The sequence below is a fragment of the Colias philodice genome, chromosome 25, assembly GCF_061535455.1.
Source record: "Colias philodice isolate Cphi_HAF_F1 chromosome 25, ilColPhil1 Martin Lab GWU primary, whole genome shotgun sequence".
NCBI lineage: Eukaryota > Metazoa > Arthropoda > Insecta > Lepidoptera > Pieridae > Colias > Colias philodice.
In genome coordinates, this window is record NC_143110.1 from 125,774 (window position 1) to 148,508 (window position 22,735).

Sequence of the window (22,735 nt, forward strand, 5' to 3'; positions counted from 1 at the left end):
GTTGATTTATTGGTTTTATTTTCTTGCTTATAAACAAATAATCTTCTTTCCAACAACTACTTAGACATTATTAATAATTATTATTATTTCGTAATGTTTACTTTATTACAAAATAATACAGGTTATAAATAATCTTTAAAATAACAAAAAATATTGTTACTCTGAAAAAATGAAATGGTACTCAATAACGCGGACTACTGAATTGATTTAGATAGAATTTGATGCTGACGTAGATATTACATCATGCCCAGAAATGAAAGGTACTATTTCTGAAAGTAGTTATAAACCCTAATTTTTCTCAGTCAAAGTCAAGAGTGGAAGATATCACTAATACAGTAAAACTGATGCGAAACTTTGGATGTTAATTTGTATATTTTTTTGTTAGTTGTTACTTAATCACGTCAAGACTACATTACCAATTTTGATAAAATATAGCTAATTGCCTGGATTTACACATAGGATACTTTTTATCCGAACTGAACACTTCTGTGGGATAAAACAGGATTCACGATATAACCTAATTCCACGCGGGCAAAGCCGCGGTCGGAATGATATTTTTTTAAATAAAAAAATTGTTTAAAAAAAAGCACAAAATATATTGACGCATGTATTTATTTTTTGCACTCTATTATAATTGTAATTATTCATTACAAATAATCAAAATAAAATAGCCAGAACAAAGTTAGGCCCTGGTAGGGTAGGTAGGCAGGTACAGCAATGTGAGACGAACACTGGCTTATTTATACCAATAATAATGTATTATAAACATTAAATTAAGTTTACTTTCTAACAACAAAAATACATAATATTAGCTAATGTGAAAGCGAATCAACCAATCATCCCACAAAAATGAAATGTGCACACAAATATTCATCCAAATCGGTTCATGTCATTAGGAGGAGTGACTGCAGCGCCATCTTCCGGGCCCAATTGTGTTTCCAGATCACCCAGGAACTCAATTTAATATACTTACACAAAATTTTTCGAAATGAAAACTCACATTACTATGTAAATATGAATATAAACCTGTTTTATTACTAAGCAATTTCCCGCACAGGTGTAGTAAGTATAAATGAAATAAATATCAACATCAAATTCTTTATACAACATACTTATCTACCACCTTCTAAGAAATGTAATTCTTGAAATTATTTCGTATTTTTTTTAAATATAATACTACTCCAATGAGCTCCTGTTCCATATTATGTCCGCCATACTTCCACTAAGTTCACCATGATTTTTTATTTCTTTGCACTTTGTTGCTTTTTGCTAAAAATGGAATCATGCGATAAAACCAGTAGAACGTTGATAACATACATTTTTGACTGAATAAAGGTACTTACGAAGGAGTGGGTTCACATTGTGAACAATCAGTGGGTTTATTTTCCTTCTGGATTCCGGATTTCTGAAAAGATTATCTATGCTATAAATGAAAAAATCTTACACATTCGTTATGTACTTAAAACAGGGGTACATATCAAACATCGTCTATAATACAATTATCATCAAATTTAAAATAAAACCAACTTACTTCATTAATTTGTTCCAATTGTAAGCATTCTTTTTCCTCCAACCTTTATGTTTCTTCTTCTTATTTTCTTTATTGTCCCCATTTGTCTCATTTTGTCTTATCGTGTTGTCACCCTTTTTTACGATTGCGTGAGCGACACAAGTTCCCCGTGTGACGGCCGTAGCGGGAATGACTCGTGCAGCGATCGGGGTAGGAAGGTACAGGGCGGCTCTCGCTATATTGGCTGGTCGCGCGCTAATTTCAAGTATTTCTTGTTTATTTCAAAACCATCGCATATTTCAAAATTCTAAATCGGTAGACGTATAGGTTGTAAGTATATTTTATAGTTAATATCCAAAAAGTCGTAACTTTACGTTTGTTATTTTGAAGATGCCAGAGATTATAAAAAAATAACAATGAGAACTTTGTATTTTTTTTCTATCGAGAAAATATCATGGAATCATGTTTCTAAAACGGTAGACGTATTGTGTTACTATTGAACTTTCTTGTCAAGAATTTTCATCACGACAACTTTAATAATATAAAAATTACGAAGGTTTAAAAAGGGCCGTAAATGTTAGAAAAATTAATTCATCACCTTAATTATTATTTTTGTTTATTTAATAACAATTAAACCACATCGAATCAGACCCTGAAAAATGAAAGGGTTCTATTCCTGAGCATACTCAAGCGTAAGAGAAAAAAAAAGACTCGATTAGTAAAGTATTTCGGTCGCTATCGTGTTAACAAGAAAAAGGATCCGCACATACAGACACACGGACGTCCAAGACAGAACTTTTTTAAACTGTTTTTTAACTAGTTTAAATAACAAAAATGACATCAAAAATATCATGAACGTTAAAAATAGTGTTTTTTCTTAATATGTGTGTGTATGTATTATCTTACAAGTGCAATGTATGATACATAAAGACATTTTAAGTTTGAAAAATCAGATGTTTTGCGCGAAGTGACAGTAGTACCCACCTCAACGCTTCGCTTATGAGGCGTGCAATAGGGTCAGACATAATATTTTAGTTAGACTAGTTTGTATTTGGTTCAAAATATATATTATTATCATAGAAATGTTATAACACTTTTTATTACCAACGTAAATAGGGATAAAGCGATATAACATTTGTGTTGGGCCCATTAGAGTTTGGGTTGTCGGAAAATTATAAGCACTCTTTTGAAGCTCATTCTTATGCGAGACACGAAGCGAGTCGCACGCTACACGTTTTCCTCTTCACGGGAATTTTTTGAAGTTCTATGTTATGAGGATAACCGTATAAGGGAAATTTTTAGAATATTATATTATTTACACTGTGTTTTTGAGAGCTATTTTTAAATTGTGTTAAATATTGTTATATTGTTTACATCCGAAAAATTGTCGTAAGATTATGAGACAGCTACATAATAATTCAAAACGTTAATTCTATAACACAAACAAAATAAAACACTTGAGCTTCTCGTAACTAACTGTAGGGGTCAAGGAATGGTAATCTTAACATCGCATATTGTTTTTTTGTAATTATAATGTTTTGTTTATTTTGTTTTTATTATCTCTTGTAAGTATGGTATGGTATGGTATTTTTAATACATTTGTCATTAACTAGAGTCTTTATTAATCTATTACAGGGTCTTTTCAACACGACCACTACCAAATACCTATAGTTAAATAAAAATATATTAAACGCCCCAACAATGACTATTAACTGAGATCGATACTTGTTTAGGTACTACCTAAGTAGATAAAGAAATAACCAGATAATTAGATAATGTCAAAGCAAAACAATGGATTACAATTCCTGTCAGTCTTTTTGTTAGTACTTAAAAAAATCTGTAGAGCACGCGAGCGAAGCCACGGCCGGAAAGCTAGGTAGAAATTAACATTTTCCTTATCAATTACGATGTTAAATGAATGTTAAATTTTTCTATGTTTTACTGTGCCTGTAAATAGTCTGTCTCAAGTCTGTATATTCTTGCAATGTGTTACTGTGGAGTGGTAGCGAATAGCGATTATGAATTCAGCAAACCGCGGAGGGTTCTTGCTAAAATGTAAATTTTATTTCTATGCCTCATGAAACTAACGTCCGCGTAGCCTTCTCAAGTTGTCATTTATGAAGCAATTTAAGTAATGAAGTAAAAATTAAAGCTTTTCCCTTAGAAGTTAAGTAACGAAGAAAAGAGAGAGCTGCGGCAAAAAATAACGTACTATACTACTAATTTTTATCGATATATCTCAGCGCTGTAAATTTTCGATCCATTGGTATTGGTATATTAGGCGTTATAAATTTAAGTAATCGCGTTTTAAATAGGATATTAAAAAGTCTTCATATTCTGAATATAGGTGTGATATCGGTAGCTAGGTAGTTATATACTACGTTTTCACGTCTTTACGTCAGATACTCATTAATTATGAAAATTAGTACCTAACACGAAGTTATTACATGGAAATGGAGCTCTAACCAATAAAAATATTATATTAAATTTTTCTTATACAATGAAATATATGTACCTATTTAAAGTGAATCGTTCCATATTCCTTATAAGGTAAAGAACTACAGCGCTACAGAAGAAGGTTAACGAACAGCTACAGAGCTGTATTTTGTAGAGAACAGTTACCTATTTAATTTCGAACTACCGCCAACAAAAATAAAAAGATCATTCATTCACTATACATGAATACTATCTAAAAAATAACTAAACATTAGTATCTCTGAACACAAATTATAGAAGCTTTCTGTGTTTACCCGTACGTGTGGCACGGGCAGTGCGCGGGCGCTCTTATACTGGCGCGCCGGCCGCCGCGCCGCAGTGACCGCTCTCTGCTCTCGCCGTCCGTGGCGCGTGGAAAACTGACTACATGCCTTTTTCGCTTTTCTTACCCGTATCTATTATTTTTAGACTTTAAACATAGGTCACACAATTGATACAGTATAAAGTTTATTCAATTTCAATACAATTCTATACCGAAAATATCCTAATTACATCGTGTTAAGTGGTCAAAAGTGAGGTGGTTTAAGGAGTAAACACCCTGACTGGATAAACAATAACAATAGTGCGAAGGAAGAGCTTGAGGAGGCTGAGCGATGAGGGCGGCTACATCCACACAGATCAGAGGCGCCGTTCATCAAACAATCGTAGTGATTCTCAGTAAGTCAGCTTTTTATCACTAAAGATGTAGTTTTCATGAAGTACAGAATTAATTGAACTTTCTTTTGCAATTAATGATTAGCACTTGTGATGTGAGCGCTCAGTATGAGTAAAAATTTTAGTCTTATATTATCAAGAAATACAATAAATAATATTAGTGATATTATCACTATCGTAGAATCAAATATTTTTTTAGGCATTTTAGATTGAAAGAACTATGTTTTAATTTAATTAATAATTGGTCGCACATCAAAAAAAGAAATAATAATTATCAATACCCATATTCAGCAAAATATGCATTCGCAAGCAATATAAATAGCAAATAATAACTAAACTAATATTATATATATTAATTTATAATAATGTATATTACTAGTTACTACAGAACCATAAATAATAAATAGAATAAGGCGTAAGTAGCGTCGTAAAATTATCAGTATTATGCTTATGCTATTATGTTTTATGTATTATTATGAGAAGGAGATTAATCAATACAAATAGAAATTAAATATTGGCTACATTGTTTATTGAAATTGGAAATTGAAAAGCAATTTGCCGCATTTGTTCTAAAATGTTACGATTACATCGCGACTGCTTGAGTTAATGTGAGTTGCATCATGCCACGGGTTTGTTGATAATTAAAATGATTTATGTTATGTATGAAAGTTCAGGATTAGGGTTTTTAAATATCATATGGAAGAGATAATATTTCGTAGAAATTCTCTATAAGTATATCAGTTTGAATACTCGAAATTAAAAATAATCCAAACATTATTTAAAATATATTTCAGAAAAAAAATGTATAAAAAGTAGTTGTGTAAAAATGAGCAGAACCTAAATTGACTAACTAAGTAACTACTAAAAATGCGATGATATTATATTGTTGCGGTGAACCTGTTCTTCTTACTCTCAAAAATGATAGAGTCTAGACATATTATATTGTTGCGGTGAACCTGTTCTTCTTACTCTCAAAAATGATAGAGTCTAGACATATTATATTGTTGCGGTGAACCTGTTCTTCTTACTCTCAAAAATGATAGAGTCTAGACATATTATATTGTTGCGGTGAACCTGTTCTTCTTACTCTCAAAAATGATAGAGTCTAGACATATTATATTGTTGCGGTGAACCTGTTCTTCTTACTCTCAAAAATGATAGAGTCTAGACATATTATATTGTTGCGGTTAACCTGTTCTTCTTACTCTCAAAAATGATAGAGTCTAGACATATTATATTGTTGCGGTGAACCTGTTCTTCTTACTCTCAAAAATGATAGAGTCTAGACATATTATATTGTTGCGGTGAACCTGTTCTTCTTACTCTCAAAAATGATAGAGTCTAGACATATTATATTGTTGCGGTGAACCTGTTCTTCTTACTCTCAAAAATGATAGAGTCTAGACTTAGGTACATGTAAGTCTATTTATTGTGACTACATGCGTATCTACCATAGAAATCTAAATAACATGTGTCTTGTTATTTAGATTTCTATGGTATCTACAAAGGTTTTTACGGAAACGAGTATAAGCAGAAACGTTAATTATGATTATAGCGTACCTGCACAACATCCCATCGGATTTGTCAGCCATTGTGCGACCAAACAATCTTGATGATGGGTCAATCAGATGACGGGTAGCTCTTATTAACTGGGTTTTCCGGGAAATTCATGAACAATAGATAAATTGACCAAGTACCTATAAGTTTAGGCCACTCCTACAAATTAAATTGTAGTTTGTGTTTTTGGGAACTCCAATATCAATTATCAATCCAATAATAATATTTAACTCAACATTACTTCATTAATAAGGTTTTTTTTGTTTAATAATTTAATTATTGCTCGGCACACACGCTCTTTATTATTTAATTATTGTTAAGTTGAGGAAACGTTTTCATTTCGAGAGGAATTCTTTACACTAGAAGTGTTTTTATTTGATCACTTATTTTGGTCTCTCGTATGATGAGATGCTGGACTCGTATAGCACCGGTCCAATGACCTAAACATTTCTTTTTGTACGCAGTATATTGTATTATGTTATTTTTTACGACGGTTTTTGGTTGATGATGACGATTGTTTTTAAATTTAAATTTGTAGAGATGGTAACTTAAAAATATTTGTGGTATCAGAGGTATGGATATTTCCATACTTGAATTGCATGCACTTTGTTATGACAACAGCATTAGGCAAATAATTTGGAAAATCCAAAAGTGCACGCCTCATAATTTTTTTTTAATAAATATTTATTAATTATTATTTTTGTTTATTTAATAACAATTAAACCACATCGAATCAGACCCTGAAAAATGAAAGGGTTCTATTCCTGAGCATACTCAAGCGTAAGAGAGAAAAAAAGACTCGATTAGTAAAGTATTTCGGTCGCTATCGTGTTAACAAGAAAAAGGATCCGCACATACAGACACACGGACGTCTAAGACAGAACTTTTTTAAACTGTTTTTTAACTAGTTTAAATAACAAAAATGACATCAAAAATATCATGAACGTTAAAATAGGGGTTTTTTCTTAATATATGTGTGTATGTATTATCTTACAAGTGCAATGTTATGATACATAAAGACATTTTAAGTTTGAAAAATCAGATGTTTTGCGCGAAGTGACAGTAGTACCCACCTCAACGCTTCGCTTATGAGGCGTGCAATAATAATCAAGTGTGTTTAGAATGATGCGGTTTCGTCGATGTGTTGCAGGGGTCGGAGGGTACGGGGGGGGTGGGTATTACTGGGAAATACCGAAAGCAATGAATATTATAATTTTTAATAGCACTTCTTATAAGAAAATGATCCTATATTTAGTATTTTTATGGAATTACAAATTCATCATGTTTATTAACAGTGGACACGGAACAACAACAAGCCTTTTATTTTAAGTAATTTAAATGTTAATAACGAGGAAGCTATTTACCTACAAATAGTAACACAAAACTAATTGAGTCCATACTTTTTTTATTTCAATAATTATTTTAAGGACTATTTCTTAATATTCAGATGAAACAAACAGTACTATTAAGTAAAACAATGCTATAGTTTACAAGGTAATAAACTAAAAAATAAAAGAGTTTTACACGTACTGTAATAAATATTAAGATAAATTCAAGTAAATTATCAAGTTATTTACGACTTACGTAAATTGCTTAAAAGTTAAAACTTATCTTATTGAAATCATTTTTATCTTATTATACAAGGAGATAGGTTTAAATGTACTATATTTTTGTGTGTATTATATTTTTAGTTCATTCTTAATAAGCCATTATCTACTATTATTTTATGAATTATTCTAAAAATAATTGTTGTTTCTAACCTTTCTTTATTGTTTGAAGAGCAAGTGCCTCTGAAGTCCAAAGCAATGTTACAAGCAAAAGGAAATTATAATAAACTTAATATTATAAACGCCAAAGTTTGTAGAATGTATGGAGGAGCGAAAACCACCAAACGGATGAGCCAGAATAACTGCTGTATATAGCATTGCTATAGGCATCATTTTTACCATTTTATAAACATTAAATCGATAAATCAAATGGAACTGAAAATCTAAAATAGAAAGAGTATAGAGAACATATTGGTTCATAGCAATGGGTTTTTAAATTTATTTTATTGCATTAACATGCTTATCAATAATATATTTTGGAATGTTTAACAGAAGGGTTAAGCGTCGATAATGAGAATAATGTAAACGTTATAGACCCACGTGGTTGCATGAGCTTTGGATCTCTGTCATCTAATTGTTTAAATAAACAAAATATATATAAAATTTATGCTTAATACAATTATTGTGCTTATAAGTAAAGCAATAATAAAAAAGTAATTGTAAGTAGAGCATAATATAATAAAGAGGTATAAATAGAATTGTTTAAGTAATTGTATTGTAATTGTAATATACCTACCAATAGTATACTAGTTTTGTGTTTAAATTTGGTTCAAATATGTCACTAATTCGATACAGGTCTTCAATTTTAAGAAACACGATGCGACGAATGTTATTGACGTGTATGAAAAATACATGCTTAAGTTTACTTTTCTTTTTGAATAATAAGTTATTACTATGAGGTTAGACTGGTTTCTCACCTGTCCAGTTTGAAAATAATTGAATTAAAATATAATTTGCTACATGTATATAAGAAATTTAAAAATTTATCATGAATGTAACTACATTTAAGTATCGATATATTATATTTTTTTTTGTAAAAACATTGAAAGATTAATCAATGACCAGACATTACTATGGACGCAATTGGTAAGGTCCGGGTGACGAAATTTCCCATCTCAAATATTATAGTTTAGTTAGTTCTGTTCCGATCGTCAATATTTGCTGTTTAGTTCCGAGGTCACCGGGTCTGCTCAGTACTAAGTTTTTACATATTGGCATAAGATGGTCAGGGGCGCGATCGTGGCCGTTGGACACCTCGTGTACATAATACATACATGTTTTGTAATGGGTATACATATTTTGTAATGGGCATACAGCACGTATTGTTATTGGTTATAATAAATGATGTTTGCTACGATTGTATTTGCTACTTGCTAGTTATGTTTTAAATTTTAATGCACCAGAACAAGACGCTGGTGTAAAGATTCATTCAACAGTACTGTTATTTGCTTTGTGTTTTGTGGTGTTCTAACATCGAGATAGTATGTACTACGTACTAGAGAGGCGATCGCTACTACACTCTCTTTAACACGAGCTAGAGGTAAGAATCACAAGTCTCTTTAGTCTGTGTCGGACTGTGCCCCCCGCTTGCCGCGTCAACACGTGTTATTGCTCTGTTCAAAATGCCTTCGTGTTTGCTTAGATATTGTTTTACAAGTTCCCATAATACAAACAAAGCCCGAGGAGTGACTTTTCACCAGTAAGTTTCCTTATTATGAGTAAGTCATGCATTTTACTAATATTGTTATCATTTTGCGAAAAATCACCACGCGTTCTGCGTTTCGCGCCATTTTTCATAGACTAACAGCACAGACGTGACACTATCGATGAGTCTGTTAAAAAAATGTAACTGGATTTTTTTAACTATGTATATATACTAGGAAAGATTACCGTGGTGTAGTACCTAAATATTTATACTTTTACCCGACTACGCAAAGTAAAACGGTAGGTTATATTAAGTAATATTTATTTATTTACCTATTTTTATTTATTAAAAAAAGGTTAATCAACAGTTGTTCCAATAGGATTTATAAATTATTATGCACAACAATTACAAATAAACACAACATTCACAGAAACTAATACAGTAAAAGTTCCTTAATCGCGCTTCCTTTATTCGTGTTTTCACTATTCGCGGATTAAAAAAATGCGACCCAATTTCTATATTCACGACTAAAAATTTTTTTTATTCGCGGATCTAATAAGTACATACATAATAATAAAATTATTCCAATAGGTATCTTACCCAATATCCTTGTCAAATGGAATAATAAGAAAGTAAAATAGATCTTATTACAAGTTTGCCTAAAGTACATAATATTATGTTCTTAAATGATATCGCCGAGGCCTTTGACACAAGCCGCCTTTGTCGCAAGCCACCTCTGCGGCGATTGATGTTTTTGAGAATGTAAATAAACAGAATGGAAGCAACCTTATAACTCAATAAATATAAAATAAAGTATATTTTTAAATGTAGTTCCGTTTATAGTAAAAGCCGCTTTGCGTATTTATTGTTTCGTCTTTCACATTCGTTACAAAAATTGTGATCGAGTAAGGGGGCGTCCATAAATTACGTGAGGTGTTTTTTAAAATTTTCCGCACCTCCCTCCCCCCCTGGTGAGATGTCGTGAGAATTTATTCAACCCCTCCCCCATCCTCGAATCTCACGTGAGATTTTTCAAAATGTGAGTTTCTTATACGTAAACGCCATCAACATTGAATCATCGTATCCATTTAATTAGGGCTATTATAAACCAATACTCCAAAATTCGATTACATCATGAAGCAAAAACTGATAAAACTATTGATTACTACACAAAACGACAAAAGCTTACTAAATTGATATTATTTAAAGGAAATTAAAATACATAGTTTAATATAAAATCCTCGTTTTATTAATTCCCTAGTATCAGTACCACCAGATAGTACCGAGTAAACAGATTGCACAATGTGTCGCATCTGCACGCATTGCTTAATCTTTGAACTTGAAGCCACGCCTCGCTCGTTCCACACGTACCCCACCACATCGGCCGCGCGCAATGTTTTTGTTTGGAATAACCCCTCTAGTAGTACATACTATCTCTATGTGTTCTAATAATATTATATACCATGGTAGTTGATATTTTTATTCGTAGTTGTAAAAAATATATTATTTTATTTGATCTGATACTTTATATTTGTATAAAATTAATTTTAATAACAACAAATAAACGATTGTGTCCATACTCGAGTCTAGTACCTACATGGTATTATCTGTGGTATTATGATGGCTTATTCAGTTAAATTAATTGTAGAATCAGACAAAAAATAGAATTATACAAGTTACTACGTTGTTAAAATTCTTTTATGTTATTTTCTATTCTATACTGTTTAGTCCTGTTCTGTACTATTCCATTCTATTATATTCCAGTAAACGTGCCAACAATCTCGTTCGGGCTGGCGCTGGGCTGGGTGTCGCTGGCGAGCGGCGAGGCGGGCGGCGCGGAGGGCGCGGGGGGAGCGGTGGCAGCGGCCGTCGTCACCTTCGCGGCGTCCTTCGTGGGCGTGCCGCTCAGTGCCAAGGCTATCACTTATGGGAGGAAGTTCGCAGTCATCGCAGCTTCCGCTGGCTTCGTGGTGAGGACATCATTTATTAAAATTATTAATAACATTTCTCAAGATCAATAATTAAGGCATCATGTTTTGTTTTTTAAGTTCACAACTTCTTCCAATTTAGAATAACTCTTTTTTCAAATACCTTCAAAATGTTACCTACTTGTCGAACAGTTGCTAGAAAATATGTTCACTTCAAAGTGTTTGTGCAGCAAGACTTTTATTTCTTCACCGGCCTTTAGACAAGAAGGAAAATCTAAATGCATTTGTATATGGCAGATATGCTGGTCACTGAAGTTGGTGGCGACATGGGGAGGGCAGTGGTGGATAGTGGGCGGACGCGTGACGGCCGGGCTCGGCGGCGCGGCTGCCTGGGCGCTCGCCCCGCTTCTGGCTAGAGAGGTGTGTAGTGGTAGTAGAAAAACTTGTAATAGAAGTAGAAGCAGTGGTAGTAGCAGTAGAAGAAATAGTGTAAGAAGCCGTTGAAGAAACAGAGATTGTAGCAGTAGTTGAAGAATTAGTAGGTATTAGTAGTAGAAGTAGTAGTATTAGTTGGTTCTTTTGCAATTTGGAACATTGCTTTCCAACCTAATGATTCGGCAAATAATAAGAAAGAGGGAGCCAATTTAACCCAACACATAATAATGGCAAGAGTAAGGGTCAGAAAGTGATTTTCAAATTAAGATTTCATAATATAATTTCAATAGCGTGTTTTTCGCTTAGTATATAGATATTTCATGATGAAAGTATAAGTGTTAAAATGGTGTAGATGTGCAGCGATCGCTGGCGAGGCGCGGCAGTGTCAGCCCTCCCGCTGGCGCATAACCTGGGAGTGCTCCTCATGTACCTCGCTGCTGACGCCAGAATTCCACAAAGGTAGGGTAGAATTTAAAATTGTACTGGAAGATCTTAAAGTTTTTGTTGACAGTGAAGATTTGCATCAAAATGGCTTATCATCCAGTGAAACAAAGGGAAAATTTAGTTGGTGATCAAAATATTATAAAAAGAACTGTTTCAGGACAGTTCTGTGGTGGTGTCTCGGTCTGTCCGTGTGTCACTGCTTCGTGTTCCTGTTGATGCCGGAGTCGCCGTCGTTCCTTGCGGCTAAAGGAAAAGATGAGGTAACTTTCAATTTTAATTCTGTGTTTAATTCCTTATTTCGTATAGATTCTACACTATACTATACTATAGAAGGTTGAAATTTATATTATAATGAAGATTATAATTAGAAAAAAAGTGATAGTTATTATACCTATGTATAACATGGGAGAAAGCGAATTCTTATTTTTAAGTGTTTAATATCGGGAATATACTGAAATATGCGCCATTCAGGAAGCCCGCACGGCGCTGGCGTGGCTGCGCGGCCGCTCACCGCTCGACCCTCACCTGGAAACAGAACTGAAGACCCTGCCTCCACTGGATGATGAGCAGCAGTCTTCCTTTAAACTGGCTAAGGAAATGCGTAAGTTATTGAAAATTAACCGTTAACAAAAATACAAACACAAATTAATATTAATTTGAAATTGCAGAGCCGTTTCTGCATTGCCTTTCCTGTAACATCCATAAAGCATCTTTAATGTTTTCTTGTTTACGTTACATTACAGAACCTTGCGATACTAAACCCCATGGAGAATAATAAACATATTCTTTAGTAAGTTTTTGCCACATTAGATTCTTTGTCTTCCAGTCCCAGTCTTTCCTTCTATGTTATAGTCATTTGTGTGTTGTATGCCTTTCAGTGGCAGATAGACAACGACGAGTGGCCTTTATAATAGGTGGTCTAGCGGTGGTGGGGCAGGAGGCGTGCGGCGTGCTGGCCATCCTGCAGTACGCGGAGCGCATGTTCGTACTCGCGCGGGACGAGGCCAGCCCTATACTGGGTAATGTTACTTATTTCTAAAATATGGACACAAATGTAGACAGTGACGTGGAATACCGTAAGAAGGAACCTCTTTTTTGCCAAAATTAAAAAAAAAATATGAACATTATACAGTAGACAGATAATATTGATGAAATAAAATGGGGAACTGAGATAATTAATTAATATGTTGAATGACAAACATCTGGTTATAATTTGTCAAATGTTACTGATACTTTCTATATCGTATTTTGAACATCATTTTCATCATTTGACCGGATCATTTCGACCATGACAATTTCTAAAACGGTGTTAGCACACACGATCAATAACAAGGAGCTGATCAACTTAGCTCGATTCATAGACTTGTCAGACAGACAGACAGACAGTCACTGTAACTGAACAGGGCTGTGATGTTATTATTGATAAATGTAAATGTTGTTTATAAACAGTGAACAGCACATCACCGGTGGCAGCGAGCGAGCTGGCCCCGCTGGAGCTGGCCACGCCGGCGCGCCACGCGCTGCTGCTGGGCGCGGTGCAGCTCGCCGCCTCCGCGCTCTCGCTCTACCTGGTCGAGCGGCTCGGCCGCAGAGTGAGCACAAACACATATATACGTGATACGTGTCCGCTAGAAATAAATAAAAATAATTTTTCATGCATTATGTTTCAGTTGTTGATAGTATGGTGTGCTTGGGGCGTGGGAGGCGCTCTAGCCACGGCGGCAGTGCTGCTGGGCGTGGGCGGTGTGGAGGGCGCGGGGGGCGCGGGGGGAGTGCAGGGCGCCGCGCTGGCCATCGCCGTCGCGGTCGCGATCGACGCCGCGGGGCTCCAGCCGGCGCCCTACGCTCTGCTCGCCGATATGTTCCACTATCAGGTGTTGTATGCCGACTGAGAAGCTGTTGAAGACCGTTTGACATTATTGTTCTCATGCGTGTTGCTATCCTGCTTTATTTTTTTTAGTCAAGTTATTAAGATTTAAAATTTTGCAATTTAAAATTTTCTGTAGGTTATTTAACGAGGTAATAGCATGTGTTTGAGCAAATGAGATAAAAATGTATACCATAGAAGTTTTAAAACGACACATTCATACATGATATAATAATATTTGTTTTAATACAATTTTTGATAAGGTAATCCTAAAAAAATGAATAAACCATAGTTTACTTCCATCTAGTGTTACCCATATGACATCATATCATTGAATAGTCTGTTATTATTCTTCTAGTATCGTGGGTGTGCCCTGATGCTCGTAACAGCGGCTGCGTGTCTCGGCAACGCAGTAGAAGTAGGAATCTTCCCCATCGTAGCGTCGTACGGCGGGCTCAAAGCGGCGCTCGCTCTAGCCGCCTCCCTCACGCTCGCGTACGCGGTGTTCACCACCGTCGCAGTCCCGGAGACCAGGCTCAAGACTCCAGAGGAAATATACGATGCTCTCGCGCCGAGGGAACAGCCGTGTGACAGTGTTAAAGTGAAGGATTGTGGGACTAGTGAAAGTAAAGAAACAGTGTGCACTAGGTTTTAAGTTAGGTAGTAAGCTTAATAAAATGTTGTTGTTGACTGAAGTTGTTTTTTATTGAACTATAAGTAGGTGAAGATGTAAACCATCGATATAGACATACTTGGTGGGTATCTTTGAAACTCTATAAAACGTATTTCAAGTGACGTTATCATTTTATCTACAGTGCCACAAACTTAACTGACCCGGTGACGGTGTCACTCTGTGGTGTCACTGATGTCGATTTTAGTGCCGCTAAATAGTATTTCCCCGGATGCAAGGCAATAATGTCATTGCCAATGGTGTAAATTAACATTAATATGTAACTTTCTATTTATACAAAATATTCCGTATCAAAAGTCTGTGAAACTGTGACATTTCAAAAAGGCGGTACGTAGTTCTAGTTTTTGCGACCGGGTCAGTTAAGTTTGTGGCACTGTAAAAGTATGCTGGAGCTTGGATAACGCCATAAAGTAAATATGTCTAAAAGTTCATATAATTTACATTCTTGTAATGAAAACTTCATTTCAGCTGAAAATTTTTGATTGGCTATTTCATGCAGGGCCAAAGTTTGGCCATTGAGCGAGTATGGGCACTTTCACAGCATGCGATACGACATGTATCCGACAGTGAAAAATGTATTTAAAAACATAATAATATTATGTTTGTGAACCACTTACTTAATACATTCAAGTTAAGATTGAACGTTTTGCATACATTTGGCTTAAACGACATTATGAGATAATATGCAATGAATTAATAGACTGTGTAACTTTAACCCAACGGGTGGATAAGTACATAGTTATGTCAAACTCCGTAACACACACTACATACCTCATACATATCCGCCTCACTTCATGACAAAGATATTGCATATTCGATATTTATTGCATCTACAGACGCTCCGATTTGGTTGGTGCCAACCATCCGACCACGACCAAATCGGAAAGTGTAGAGAGCGGTCGGTCCGACATAATTATTATTAATATTGGTTTGACGTGGTCGGATGCGCCGGCGGTACCGACCAAACCAACTTCCTATCCGATCCAACCAAATTGGAACGTCTGGAAGCTTTGTTCCGACCAAATCGGCTCATTCCATAGAGTAATATAGGTAATTGGCTCATTCACATTCGCAACGCCGCCGGTGTAGGACGTCAACATGAACGCCGAGGGAGTTACGGTCACCGAACGTGACATATTAATAAAATTGCTGGAACTATATAAAGACTTTCCCTGTTTGTGGGACTTAAGTAAAAAAGATTACGCAAATAGAGATGCCAGAAATCAAGCGTATTTTATTATGTTAGAAGTATTAAAAAAAATTGACAGTGCGGCTACATTAAAAACCTTAAAAAATAAGTTGTAAGAGCCGCATATGACTGTAATTTTCTCTATTTCTATAGTAGAATTTAGCCCATTCTCTTCGTACTATGGTCAACTGACATATTACTCTATGGTCAACTGACAGTTGGAAGGCCAACCGTCGGACAATCTGTAGCAATGTTGGAATGGTTGCCTTGTCGGTTCCGATATGGTTGGCACCAACCAAATCGGAGCGTCTGTAGATGCTTTTAGTAAACGACAAACTTATTCAAATTTGAAGCTACGAAGTCGTAAACAATCAAACAATCCTTATTATTATATTGTACCTACATTAAGGCTTGATAATATTATAGCCACAGACATGTATCAAGATAGACTAAGCGAGTGTATGTACTTCCCGTGTCCAAACTAAGTTTATGAAACTTACTTGACGCTGGCCTACACTCAGTCCGCGCTTGCAGTTCGCCAAGGAAAGACGTGAAGCTGAATAAAGTAAAATGCCGAATTGCGCCGTTATAAACTTTAGAAACTCCACAGCTGTGAGTTGTTGTGGCCGAGTTAGCATAGATGTTTCCTTCCACCGGTAAGTAATTTTCTAATCAGAATATGCACTATTTATTTTAAAATCAAATAAAGAATATCTGTGGAAAACGATCGTGACAAACACGGATACCAAATCATACGAAATGATTCGGAATACATTGCGGCTTTTACTTGGCACGGTAAAGATCGCGTCGTATGATAACAAGCAATGAATAGCGTCTTCTCATTTTTCTGTTCTCATTTTTCTGTCCAATTTTGTGGTTAGTGATGTTCATTTGATGCAACAGTTCTCGATTCTAATCGATTTTATAATCGAACAGAAAAATGATAATTTGAAGGAGCAATTTTTCAGAAAAAAAGGCATAGATTTTTTTTGTCCTTTAATACGACTTGACCTAGAACTTTTAAGTATTTTAATACAAAGGTACTAAAAATAAATATTATGACATGGACGCCATTAGTTAAAGTGTCATCTTGGGAGTTTTTTAAGAAAACTCCTTATTGCTTAGACTATGTTTGTTTTTTCAGTTTTCCAAGTAACCCGAACATAAAAGGAAAATGGATCGATGCAACGGGACATAAAGATTGATTGATTGACAGTTTCATTACTTTCTTTCGATGGCATCTCTAGTACGTAGTACATGGTAACTCAATGAGCATATGTAAGAAAAAGCTAAAACACATTAGTTTACTTGTTAGAATATTAAAAGGTTTATAACTTTATTTTATCATCCCTCTGTCTATGGTAATTATCATTTTTCTGTCTTGAATCGATTTAGTAATCGATTACGATTCATTTATTTGACTACCTCTTAGACATAGATCTAGTTTGATCTGATTTCTTTCGATTTACTTCGATGGGATAGGACGATACTAGAATCGCCGCGCGAGTGGCGGCCTAATCGATTTAGCGTAAAATGAAATTAACATCACTAAAAAGCGCTCGTGACGTCATAACGCGTCAAGGTCAGTACAAAAAATATGACACGCTTGGTTTTCATACAGATCGCGGTACTTGCGTTGTCTACTTAAATATACATGTCTGTGATTATAGCAGAGGATCCGATATAACATCGACCTTCACCGATCTGTTTAATGGATAAAAATTATTTGATATTATGTTATTTAGTTCATTAAAAATGATAAAAAATAGGAGTTGCCTGATAAAACCTTGGCCATGCTATAATTTCTAGAAATTCGGTCACCGTAATTCAGGACAGACTTTTTACGGGCAGCCCTGTATCATCGTATTCATAATAAAAAAGCGCTTATTTTTATCAGGCAACCCCTATTTTTTATCATTTTTAATATATGTATATACTAAATAACCAATCAAATAATTTATATCCATTAAACAGATCGGTGAAGGTCGATGTTATATCGGATCTTAGACCATTATATCGGTTTGTCATTACGCTAAACTCTATAGTATCGAATGCAGTAAAGGCTCTACTTCCCTTTAATATTTATTTGCAGGCTTCGAGCGAAATCGATTTATTGAATGAGTAGAGAACTCATTCAGTTTGATAAAAGTTCAAATAATTTTATAGAACTTTCTACTAATTTTATTTATATAATAATTTTATTTAATTCTTATTGAAGTGAAACTTCTTTATCGGGGTTGGACAAAAATTTAGTGTAACATTTTTGCGTTACGCCCATAGAGTTACGCCGTACGCGTGATATTTTTGCGTTACGCCGTACGCGTGACATTTTTGCGTTACGCCGTACGCGTGACATTTTTGCGTTACGCCATACTCGTGACATTTTTAAGGTCATAAAGAAGTTTCACTTCTTACGTGTGTACTCTAGTACACGCATACCTTTTTTTTGGATTATTAGAGTTGGAATGTTCAATAACTTTAGATGCAGTGACCATCACCTACCTTGTGTGAAAATGTAAAAATCTTTATATACAATACATAATATTATATCGAAGTCGAGTTTGTTACAACACTAATAAATTATAACCTTATATTATTAACACTAATTATCTGCTGGACCAATTTTCATGGTTTTTAATTCATTGCCCATTGGATTTGTCTCCGCCCCGAATAGTAGAATACAAAATAACAAAATCCACGAATATTTTAATTTTAAGAAAAATAAACAACGTGTGAACCAAATAGAGAAGGTAATGTTAATTTTTTGCTCAGAAAATTCCATGGGCAACTAATTCTTATCATTTAATTTAAAGAGGTATGTAATCAGTACATTTCTGCACCTAATTATGCTTTCAAACTTCGACTTTCAAAACTTACCTACAATGAGCTTTATCATTTTAATTTTCTGTAAATAATGGTATGTATAATAATGTACTACTGTACTTTATGGAATGTAGGAATATGCAATAATATGGTAAGCATTGATTTAATAATATTTATATAAATAAATAAATAAATAAAGAAATTATAAAGGTTTTTATTTTAAATCCTACTATCTAATATTATAAATGCGAAAGTTTGTGAGGATGTGTATGTGTGTTTGTAATTTTTCACGCAAATACTACTGTACCGATTAACATGAAATTTAGCACGTATATAGAGGGTAACTTGGATTAACACATATGATAGGTTTTATCCCGGAAATCCCACGGGAACGGGAACTATGCGGGTTTTCCTTTGAAAACGCGGGCGAAGCCGCGGGCGGAAATCTAGTATCTTTTATTTTTTTGGAATAATAAAAAGAGTTAGCAGGAGACTGGTTTAGTTGGAAAGCTATTATACGTACTTAATTTATAAGTTGCCAAACTACAAAAAAACAAAGTCTACTAAGTAATAATATATTTCAGGATACTGTTATACTTATTTCAGACAGCACTATTTGAACGATATATTTTGTGGAAAAATAACGCAATAAATTTAATAAACGCTGTGTTTGCAGCGCCGTTGCCATGACAACGGTTGGTATGATATAAAAACAATAATTGTTGTACTTGCTCTGTTAAGTTGATATTGTGCAAATTGTTATGAATTTTATTCTGATTTGTATGAAACTTATTGATAATTGCAATTAATATCTAAAGAGCGAAGAGAAAACATAATATTATGAGATTGAATGGATGGAAGTCAAAAATGCTTTTCTGCACCCTTCACCATACAAGTTAAAGTAAGTAGACAGATATTATTGTTTATTTATATAATCATTTTTAAACTCATTTGTTTCTTATTAAAAGCAAAACCTTTTGTTTGAATAAACAAAACGTTTAATTGACGAATATAATAAAATTAAAGTAATAATCAAAATTGTAAGATTGGGTTATGGCTCTTATTACATAACTGCTGCTATCTGTGTTGACTGCAAAACACAAAATTTATAATATATTTGTATAGAGCCCGTAGTATATTGTGCGTTTACCTTTTTGTTTATGTAAATTAATGGCCCTTTTCAAAACATTGATTATCAAAGCATAAACATCAACTATTTTTTAATTTATTTACTACTGCGTAATTGTAAATACATTATATTAAGGTGTCAGGAATTAATAAATAAAAAATGATAAAATAGATAATATCTTTTTTAATAAACATTAATTATGTAATAACAATAATTATTATAATAAACAAAATACATGTTTCCTTTATTAAGTTTGTGAATAGCAAAATTCTTAGTTAACAATAATTATATAATCCAATATAGGATACAGCAATACAATTTTCGAGCTCTTCTATCAACAACAGAGCAGCATTTCTATTTCCATCTCGTTTATTATTTCAATCATATTCAGTTGAGTCCGACGGTCTACTTCAATCCTATCTTTTCATTGCTATTTTTCCAGTTATTCAGTTAACCATGGGTCTGCTGGACAAGCTGTCGGTGTGGCTGGGCGGCGGCGGCGGGTCGGCGGTGACGGTGCTCGTGCTGGGGCTCGACAACAGCGGCAAGAGCACGCTGCTGGCCGCGCTGCGCCCGCCCGAGCCGCGCGGCGAGCAAGCTGCCGCACCCGTGCCCACCGTCGGACACGCGCAGGGGACCTTTCAAAGCGAGTATTGGTTAATTAGTATCGATAGCGGATTCTATTCCAGCGTTTCTGCTATTTGTCTAGAGGCTCTGCTATGGATTATGGCAAATTGAAGTGCGTTTATTGTTCAAAGAAAAAGAATAAAAAAATTAACCCTAATAAGTTAAAAATAAACCTGTGGTAGGAAAGTGGTTGGAATGTCCCTCTTCTTTCTTCAAATTATATAAAGCAAAGCAGTCAGTTGATAGTTGAATTGTTTCAATAGTTTAAGACTTGGTTTTATTTTAAATATTTATGTTTTAATAATATAATATATAATATGGTGTTTCCAGGTGGTGGTATATCATTCAGCGCGTGGGACGTGTCGGGCGCGGCGCGGATGCGCGCGCTGTGGGAGCGGCACTATCGCAACGCTGATGCTGTCATCTTCGTGGTCGACGCGGCCGACCATCTGCGGTTGGGTATGATTAATAATCAATAACATTTCAATAGATGCGTGTTTTCAATCTCAACACAGTATGTACACGCATGTGGTGAGTTTGAAGAAATACCCTGGTTCAGGATGAGGTTTCAGACATTGTTGTGTCGAGTACAAGACAATTCTATTTTGTACATACTCAGCAGTATCTATACAAGTTTCTGTTTGTCAGTGGTGGCCCGCGAGGAGCTGCAGCTGATGCTGGCGCACCCGGACATGTGCGGGCGGCGCGTGCCGCTGCTGCTCTTCGCCAACAAGAGCGACGCGCCGCACGCGCTGCCCGCCACGCAGGTCGCCGCCGGTTAGTTACTGTCAACAGAATATAATGTGTTTTATTATTACTATGCGATCCAAATAAGGATAGGATAACGTGTTATGATTGATGTGTGCAGGGTGATGCGTTATAGGTAATATTATGTGACGTGAAATGTATGATGTGTTATTTGTGACGTGTGACGTGTAATGTGTCTTAACTGTAGCTAATCAAAAAACTTACAGCGTTGGGTCTGGAGCGGATCGTGGACAAGCCGTGGCACGTGTGTGCGTCGAGCGCGCTGTCGGGCGCCGGCGTGGCGGACGGTGTGGCCTGGCTCGCGCGGCAGCTGCGCGAACAGAAACACTAGCGACATCTATTGCTCTTATATCCTATAAGAAGTATCCATCTTGTACGGAAGAAGCATCTTGAAACACGTTTCCATGATACACAAAATACGATACGAATTGAGAAAAAGACCCTATGACGTCGATAATTATATTAACAATCTACGCTATAGTCATATTGAGGTCTTTAATCTTCTCAAATGTAGTTCACTAGATCTTATTACTAGAGAGGCATTCGATTAACATACTAGTGCTATAATTGATGGTTATATTAATCGGCAAGTAGGTGATTAGAGTTTTATGTGTGCAATATCCATTCAACAGTCATAAACATCAACATCATCAAAATAATGGGAAGCCAAATGCACAGCTTGTAAATAATAATTGGGTATTTTGATAAGATGCAAGTCAAAACTCAAAACTCGAATTCAAATTTATATTTTAGTCGCGAATTCATTTGCATCTAATTGTTCGCGAAATGGACAGCGTTTTATTAATAATAATAAAAAGAGGAAAACAAGAGACACTCAAATGTCTGTTCAATAAGTCGTGCAGATTATCAAATTTTCTTATTTGTTCAAGTTATGATTGAATATGCGTACAAACATGCAAACACAAATAATTAATTTCCATTTGGCCTGACTATAGTCGTGAAATCCGGATATGGCTCTACATAACAACATGGACAAAAATATATTTTAAATTAGACAATAATATATAACAATTCAAATAAAATATTGTAGATAGGTAGTACTAATATTGATTTTGTCATAACATACATACCTAAAATATAATAAAAAATATAAGAATTGCATAACGTGTTTTATTAAAATGAAATGCTTTATTAATTTCAGTTTACCTAATCATTATAATTGAATTTCTTACAATACATTTGTTTCGTTGTATGTTTGCGTGGTAAGTTACTAGTTACTACCATGCACATAGAAATCAATGCATAGCTATGTAATAATAATATAGTATAGGCATTAATTATATAGTATAGGTAGTGCATAATATAATTTAAAATAAATGGACATAAAAGGTTTTTTGAACTGTT

The 22,735-nt window shown here is 34.7% G+C and overlaps 2 protein-coding genes and 1 long non-coding RNA gene across 3 annotated transcripts; 2 read left to right on the plus strand and 1 right to left on the minus strand.

Annotated features, from left to right (window-relative positions):
- Positions 1–605: 605 nt before the first annotated feature.
- Positions 606–1,826, minus strand: LOC149477123 (uncharacterized). Its single transcript, XR_016317677.1, has 3 exons — positions 1,532–1,826; positions 1,344–1,405; positions 606–1,269 (listed from the first exon to the last, which is right to left on the minus strand). It is a non-coding gene; the product is annotated as an uncharacterized LOC149477123 (long non-coding RNA).
- Positions 1,827–4,309: 2,483 nt separating this feature from the next.
- LOC149477124 (solute carrier family 2, facilitated glucose transporter member 8-like) lies at positions 4,310–14,838 on the plus strand. The gene is made up of 10 exons (XM_089710588.1): positions 4,310–4,663; positions 11,234–11,439; positions 11,695–11,817; positions 12,185–12,291; positions 12,434–12,536; positions 12,748–12,877; positions 13,155–13,295; positions 13,726–13,868; positions 13,947–14,150; positions 14,502–14,838. The coding sequence occupies exons 1-10, from the start codon at positions 4,600–4,602 to the stop codon at positions 14,796–14,798; spliced, it is 1,518 nt and encodes a 505-aa protein (XP_089566714.1). The 5' UTR covers positions 4,310–4,599; the 3' UTR covers positions 14,799–14,838.
- Positions 14,839–19,583: 4,745 nt separating this feature from the next.
- Arl6 (ADP ribosylation factor-like 6) lies at positions 19,584–22,410 on the plus strand. Its single transcript, XM_089710646.1, has 5 exons — positions 19,584–19,747; positions 20,418–20,621; positions 20,933–21,061; positions 21,251–21,379; positions 21,577–22,410. The coding sequence occupies exons 2-5, from the start codon at positions 20,432–20,434 to the stop codon at positions 21,699–21,701; spliced, it is 573 nt and encodes a 190-aa protein (XP_089566772.1). The 5' UTR covers positions 19,584–19,747; positions 20,418–20,431; the 3' UTR covers positions 21,702–22,410.
- Positions 22,411–22,735: the final 325 nt, after the last annotated feature.

Bases quoted from the DNA above. Each gene is read 5' to 3' on its own strand.
- LOC149477124 (XM_089710588.1), top strand. From the start codon at position 4,600: ATGAGGGCGGCTACATCCACACAGATCAGAGGCGCCGTTCATCAAACA. The intron at 12,537-12,747 runs GTAACTTTCAAT...TGCGCCATTCAG, and splicing joins CGGCTAAAGGAAAAGATGAG to GAAGCCCGCACGGCGCTGGC. The intron at 13,869-13,946 runs GTGAGCACAAAC...ATTATGTTTCAG, and splicing joins TCGAGCGGCTCGGCCGCAGA to TTGTTGATAGTATGGTGTGC.
- Arl6 (XM_089710646.1), top strand. From the start codon at position 20,432: ATGGGTCTGCTGGACAAGCTGTCGGTGTGGCTGGGCGGCGGCGGCGGG. The intron at 20,622-20,932 runs GCGAGTATTGGT...TGGTGTTTCCAG, and splicing joins CGCGCAGGGGACCTTTCAAA to GTGGTGGTATATCATTCAGC. The intron at 21,380-21,576 runs GTTAGTTACTGT...AAAAACTTACAG, and splicing joins CGCCACGCAGGTCGCCGCCG to CGTTGGGTCTGGAGCGGATC.